This window comes from Mus musculus, chromosome 13 (assembly GCF_000001635.26).
Source record: "Mus musculus strain C57BL/6J chromosome 13, GRCm38.p6 C57BL/6J".
Classification (NCBI taxonomy): Eukaryota; Metazoa; Chordata; class Mammalia; order Rodentia; family Muridae; genus Mus; species Mus musculus.
In genome coordinates this window covers 83,660,036-83,667,352 of record NC_000079.6, presented here as the reverse complement: position 1 = coordinate 83,667,352, position 7,317 = coordinate 83,660,036, and the positions used below count along the sequence as shown (strand labels likewise).

The 7,317-nt window shown below is 38.3% G+C and overlaps 1 protein-coding gene and 1 long non-coding RNA gene across 36 annotated transcripts in view; one reads left to right on the top strand and one right to left on the bottom strand.

Moving 5' to 3' along the window:
• Positions 1-273: 273 nt before the first annotated feature.
• Positions 274-7,317, bottom strand: part of Mef2c (myocyte enhancer factor 2C) — a 163,063-nt gene continuing 156,019 nt past the window's right edge. For 9 of the 34 annotated variants that reach the window (NM_001347572.1, NM_001347571.1, NM_025282.3 and 6 more), the window contains one exon: positions 274-4,950. In NM_001347572.1, the coding sequence (NP_001334501.1) occupies positions 4,722-4,950 (229 nt within the window). In that variant the 3' untranslated portion in view covers positions 274-4,721. Of the gene's footprint in view, positions 5,047-7,317 lie in introns of all 34 variants that reach the window. The other 25 variants (XM_011244495.3, XM_006517128.4, XM_030247173.1 and 22 more) reach the window with 6 other exon arrangements.
• The window catches only part of Gm52044, a 26,034-nt gene continuing 23,762 nt past the window's right edge, over positions 5,046-7,317 (top strand). The window contains exons 1-2 of one of the 2 annotated variants that reach the window (XR_003950630.1): positions 5,046-5,801; positions 7,173-7,227. This is a non-coding gene — a long non-coding RNA (predicted gene, 52044). Of the gene's footprint in view, positions 7,228-7,317 lie in introns of both variants that reach the window. The other variant, XR_003950629.1, reaches the window with a different exon arrangement.

Below are 7,317 nucleotides of genomic sequence, written 5' to 3'. Positions count from 1 at the left end.
CAAGCAAAGATCATCATGGAGCTGCTTGGAGAAAGAAGCTGAACTAGTCTGTAAAATGCTTCAACTTCCCAAACTGGCTGAATATTATCTTAAGAACTGTTACCCAATTCACACCTTCCCACACATACCCATCTTTCCATACATTTTGAGCTGAAAACTGAGAAAGCTCATTTGTACTTGGGGGAAAAACTGCTTTAAAAAAACATGATAAAGTGGAATAAATTTAAACAGCAAAACATTAATTAAAAAAAAAAAACGCACGACAGACACTGTATCACTAAGAAAGCCAGTAACTTTACTGAATTGTCTGCAAAATACAAATTATACCTTATTTCCAGCAGGAGAAACTTTTGAAAATTTCCCACTTGAATTCACTACAGACAGCTGAATTTAAGTCCCTTGAGATACACACGTGTGGTTAGCTTAGGTATACCATCTTGTCATCTAGTGGCGACAAAGTCCAGCTTATGCCGCTGTGAGCCTCTATTTGAATACTTGTTGCAAATGCTTGTATGCCCTCATTTACAAGCTATTTTAATTGTCATTGAATGGAAACAAGTCCCCAGAAAAGGAAAAGGAAGAAAAACGATACGGCAAACCATCTGAAGCAATCCAAGCTTCATGCCTGCAGTGACCCTTGCCTGCTTACTTCAAGAGTACACTGCTGCATTCAAACCACAACTAGAATCCAACACTTAGCGAACCTCTCTGAATTAAACTGAGGTATCAATCAATTTGAGGTATGGACAGGGAAGGCAAAATGCAATACCCGATTATGAATAACCAAATGGACAAATTTAATGCAGTAGATATGCGGCTTGGATTGCTCCACATCTTTGGTTAAAACATAGTAAGAAAAGCCTTTAATTACATCTGTAGTCAGAAGCATTCTAACAGACACCAGCATTCAAGCAATCTTCAAAATATCTCTAGTGGCAGGAAATTAATGCCATACAACTGACGACACCGTAGCAGATGGCAGAGGCGGGAACAGATGAAGTACGCCATGTTTAGGCAACAGCCTTTATTGAAGGTTCAAGTGGCTTCTTCTTTAAAGTAAATTTTTTAAAGAAAGAAATACAAAGCATTTACTCTTCGAAGGGACAAAAAAAGGGGGGGATCAAGGGAGCAAAATGCTATCTCAGAAAGGGTGAGTGTGTCGATAAACAAATACATAGAAGTAAGAGAGGGCAGACACGCTTTTTAAAAGAGTATTGGAATTTGCTCTGAAATTCTCATGTTAGTTAACCTTTCAATGATCTAAAGATGACAGGCATTTTCATATTCATCACTACAAAACATTAAATTCCACCTTTGGGAAAAAAATAAGCAATTTTACTAAAAAACACAAGTTTAAAAAAGGTTGAAATCAACAGCCTCCACATATCAATGCGCACAGTCCACAGGCTGCATGGCTTGCGCCTGCTGCTCACCATGACCAGAATTTCTCAGCTCACCGTTACTAAAACTCTTTTAAAATAGGATTCGGTATAACAATACTTGCAGTCATGTAAAATGCCATTTACGGTCCTCCTACTTGCAATGATGACTGTTGTCTAATATGCTACTCTAGGCCAGGTAATGTAAAATAACAATCCCCCAGAGCTCTGCCCTAGACTTCTCAATACAAAGAACTTGGTGTGATCAAAACCCTTACTAGATTTGTAAATACAATAAATGGTGAGTTACAGAAAAGGCAAGGGCAAAGACAAGACAGTGCCTGGTGATAGAACGTGACTGGTCACAATAAAAATTGTGCTTCTCATTAAATCATCTCTACAAGTCTCAGATTGTCCCTTCGCTATCTGCTACGACAGTAGTGGGAACCAGGTGACTGGCATCCATTTTTTCAAGTGAGTCTGTTTTTCTTGAGTTTGTAAAAACAAACAAACAAACAAACAAACCTATTGTCAGAATTGCTATAAAGAGAGGAGGCCTCTGCTGGCACATGAGTTCACTCTAGCTTCAGCATTAGACACTTACACTCGCTTTGTTGCGGAGGCAAATGACAGCAAAAAATTTAATATGGCTATTTCTTCATATTTTATATGATCCTTTCCTACCCACTGGTAAGATTCTATTGATCTTGATGAACAAATGCACTTTGAAAGGACAAGGAACATTTGTGATATGCTTGCATATTTAACACACATTTAATTATAAACATGAATTCTCAGGATGGAATCAAGTCTGGCGTGAAATAATGGCTGACTTTCTTGTTCACTTTATGTGCATGTTTGAATGTACACATGACCATGCAAACAGATGTGCAGGTAAGCATGTTTGTAAGGATGGTTTCCTGTTTTGCTTCTGCCTAAATACTCGTCTTCATGTTCCATTGATACCTTTAGTAGTAGAATATATGTGAAATGGTTGATGTCTTTATTTTGTTTTTAACATATAAAACATTACTACAAGGCAGGCTAGCATCCTATATGGATACCACCAAAGGTGCATTGTGGTCTAATTCTGGATTGCAGATCAAGTTAAGAAAAATATAGCCTCGTTAATAAGGTCTTTTGGCTTCTGCCACCCAGCGGCAGCCTTTTACAGTGAGAAACATGTATGTAGCAACTATGCAGGTAAAGGGGGAAAAAACTGGATAAGCACGTCCTACACGTGACCTGGCAGGGCTAATGTTACTGCATTCTTTGTTCTGTATGTCAGGATTAATGACAGGATGAATCGACAGATCTTCACATTCCAAGAGAAGGGAATAATTCCTAGCCTGAAATACCACTTCAACACTATATATTGACTCTTTATGGCACTCACTTTTAAAGGGGTCTGAAAATTAATCCCTTACACAAGAATATTAGACAAGAGTTAAATTATCTTGAAAATTAAAAAAAAGGGGGGGGGACATAGAGAAAGGTTTGTTTTTTTTTTTTTTTAAAGTGGGATTTCTTGAAATGGCTGTTAAATTTCTTTATTGAAGAAAAAAATAGGTGACATACATGCTTTAGGCAGAAGTGACATTTGGGGGTCCTGACACACCAGGCTGTTCAACAGTCCTATACTGCTGACAACATTGTTATGGGTCAGTTAAAATCATGAAGGTGGATACCAAGTAACTACCCTTTAACTGTTTCCTTCCTCTCCAGCACCCAGGCTTTCACCTTGTTCTCCTCCAGAACTCTGTAACTTATCCATCAAGTAAAGCAGGTCGGTCGCCCCCAGGACCCAGCTTGCAGGACTTAGGCTCCAACACAGCTTCTTACTCTGGGCATATTTCTAAAAAACATCCAACTCAAGGCTGAAAATAAACTATGTAAATTTAGAATATGGGCAAGTTAGGATACAAACTTACAGAATTCCAAGATGTATGGTGAAATGAAGAGAGATCTGAAAGGGGCCCTGCTTTTGATAAAATGAAAAGAAACCAACAATTCAAAACCAAACCAAAAAAAAAAATAGTTTGAAAGAAACCAATTAGTATATACAATGGATGTCAGTTGACCCAATAGTTTGCTGACGTTTTAAAAACAATTTAGGATGTTGCAATGTAATATGTTCTAACCCCACAGCTTATCCTTTTGACAGCTGACCTTGAACTTATAAAATGTATGCAGAGTAAAAGAAATCAGAAAGAAAATAGTTACTCAAATGTGCAACTGCACAAATATACCCCCCTCCCGCTATTAAGAAAACAAAACTTCTGCCATTACCATAATATTATATATATTAGAAAGCTATACACAAGCATGTTAATTTCACAGATTTTTAAAAGATTCTTAATATTTTATATAATTAGAAATACACATTTCAAAAACAAAACTTCTACAAAGAGAAAACAGTTATCTTGGTTAGCAAAGCATGGAGATCCTCATGGCTTAGGGTAGTGCTTTCTATACAAAAAGTCCTTGGTGGGTTTTTACAGGACTGTTTAAAATATTAGCGAAGCTATTGAGGGAAAAACACATTTTGGCTTAAGTAAACTACAAAAAGCCACAAATGCTTTGCAAACTCTTTCTTACCTTTTATATGAAAATAAGCAAAATGTAATGTACATATTTTTATATTTTTATTTAATAAGAGATGCAGACCCAGATTTATTTATTTAATTAAATATGTTAGCTCTCAAACGCCACACTTTTTTTTCCCTTTCCTTTCCTTTCCTTTCTTCTCTTTTCTTTTAAGGTAGGTATGGTCCTCTCTGAATGGTTTCTGATCCTTTTGAATGAGTGCCATACGCCAATGATATGCCTGCAGGTTTGTGAGCGTGCTTGGATGTTAGGTGACAGGCGTGTTCCTACAATTACCGGTAGTCACCACTTGCCGGGTCTGTCCAAACCTCTATACATTTTTCTATATGTTGCATAACAGCTGCTCTCTCTTTCAGTAAAGATCTGCCGCTTTTGGCAAATGTTTCCTTTTGTCTATTTACATGTAAATAACGTTGAACCTGCAACATGACACTATCTATTGTAACATACATTTTGCAAAGGGTCACAACAGTGAAAAGAAGTTAGCCTTAAAATCTATTTTGTACAAGTGTTCTGTTGTACAACTCAAGTGCTAAGCGTATCTCAGCATTTCTGTTTATCTTTATACTGTATCACTGAGGCAATTTAAAAGTACTTTTACAAAACAGAGTACCTGACTTTTTTTTTTTTTTCCACACACGGCACATATAATGCATATCGACCCCCCCTTCCCCATTAAGGTATAGCACACACACACACTGCAAGAAAAAAAAAAACTATTAAGTAATAATGTGATCATGTTGCCCATCCTTCAGAGAGTCGCATGCGCTTGACTGAAGGACTTTCCCTTTCGTCCGGCGAAGGTCTGGTGAGTCCAATGGGGGAGTGGAATTCGTTCCGGTGATCCTCTCGGTCGCTCCCATCGTAGGAACTGCTACAGCTGCTCAAGCTGTCAACAGGAGACCTCCCCGCCTCGTGGCGCGTGGTGTGTTGTGGGTATCTCGAAGGGGTGGTGGTACGGTCTCTAGGAGGAGAAACAGGTTCTGACTTGATGCTGAGGCTTTGAGTAGAAGGCAGGGAGAGATTTGAACTCTGAGATAAATGAGTGCTAGTGCAAGCTCTGTAGGAGGAAAGGAAACCCAGTTACAGATGGAGGAGGCCTGCAGGCCCCGGAACTCACATTACAAACACATCAGCTTAAAGACTTGCATAGACTCACATGCCCCGCGTGAGTGCAGCTAGGCACTAGGGGCAGCACAGCCTAGAGTCATGGAGAATGGCTGTGCCTGGTGGTAAACACACTACTTAACTGGCCCAGGCCTCAGGGAATCATCTCCAGCTCCTAAGAGACTCTGTAACTGTATAGATTACCTTTTCATAAAGGACTAAGACATGGTACAACAGTCGTTCTGTGTTCACGGAATTTTCCCCTTATACTATTTCCAATCCTTAATTTTCTGAACCTTGGAAGATGGTGTTTGATTGTTGAATGGGACTTTTTTTGTTTTACCAATGCCTGTATTTGAGATTATTTTTAAAAACGTGTTATTTAAAAAAAAAAACCTCTCTCCCTTCAACCAATATGCCCATATAAATGGAGATATGTACTACTAAGGGAAAGCAAACAGCTTGAACCTCAAATGAACAGAATACATCAAGCACTGTATAATTATATATAACTGATGAAAAGTTTGGGAGGGGGAGGAGGAGGGAAAAGACTGAATATTATTTGCACAAAATTTAAAAACTGGTTTAAAATCGTCTCACTAAAGCTGTTACCTAGCTGGATTTTCTCTATCATTTGCAGCTGTGTCTGTAGTTCGCAATTCCTTTAATCTTAACATGGATAAGCAGCAGTAACAATGGGTGCTTAAGGTAATACTTCTCTTATTTATAACTAACAGTAACAGGTGAATCTGTTGTTACTGAAGGAAAGAGTGTGGCAAAGAAGGATGGAGTGTGCCATTACTGTGTCTCTGATCGTCACTGAATGAGAGTGCACTCTGGGAGACTTAGGACAACCCTTAACCTAAGAGAAAAGCATTAAGCCATTAAGTGTGGACTGGCGTTGAGTGACTGATCAGGGTGAACTGTGCTCAGTCGGCTGTCATCAGTGCTAAGATTTTTGCGTGCTTGTTTGTTTTGTTTTGCTATTGCTTCCTGATCGCACTGACATGCACGTCTAGTCAATCTGATCCAATTGTACTGTCAAGAAAGTACTGCTGTCTCTTTAATTGTGGGATATTCACGGAAAATAATTATATGTACAGAGACACCAGTTTTAAACAAAAGGAAGCAAGGCTACCTATTAATGTATGCAATTATGCAGCTCTCTAACAGAGAAAACTACGTGTGGGCAAGTGTCTTTCTGAACAGCGAGACAAGGCGAGTGTATTTTAGAGACAACAGTGGCATAACTTGGGTCTGGCCTTTTGGGAGATGCGACACAGGGTTAAGATGTACAGAGGTAGAAAATTAGTCAGAAACGAATTTATCTTTGAGTAATGTTTTATACAAAAGCACCACCTACTGGCGAGGAATGACTCTCCCCTTGTTAGTGGATGCAATAACATGGAGGACATTAGAGAGGGGGCTCTGTGTTGCTTTAATTTAAGAGCCCCCCCCCCTTTTTTTTAGGCAGTCTGAGCTCAGCTATAGATGCCAATCGCAATGCACATGGTTTTCAATCTCTGTTTATTCGTGGAACTACTTATCTGAAGCTTATTATTTTAGTCTATATTAGATCTCTGATTTTTCTAAGACTTTTAATTAAACTGTCTTTAAATAAAGATTATATTAAGATGGGGGACAGGAAAACACCTGTATTTCAAAGGCTTCATAATGGTGGACTATTTTATTCTGGTTCAAAGTTACTTAATGATTCATTTTGATGTTTGAGGAAATCCTCTTTTGATTTCAGGAAGAAAGAGTTTTCCTGGCTCTGGGTAAGAAAAGCTATTCACTAACGTTTAATTAAGTGCTTCTGCTGTGGATCATACAAGAGCTTAATAGTAAATGCAAATTAGGAGCCTTGAAATGACACAGCATATCAACAAATACTTTTCCTCACTCTTCAACATTTAGCTTCTATTCCTCTAAATACAGTAGAATGGGAAACTTCTAAAAGTTTAGTGAGTTGGGTTACATAGGTAACTTGTCTATATAAATGAATTTAAAAGTAGTACAGACAATATGATGTGCCTTTAATGTCATGAGAAACATGAATTATCCTTCTATTTGTTTCAGTTCCCAATATCACTGGTCATGCAGGAGTTTCGCTGCATCTTGCTCCCCACAAAAGGTAGAGTATTAATTTGTTGATAACTCTTTTCCATGTCTGAAACCACTTAACTGGTGGTGGGATTTCACTTGACAGCACACATGTACACAA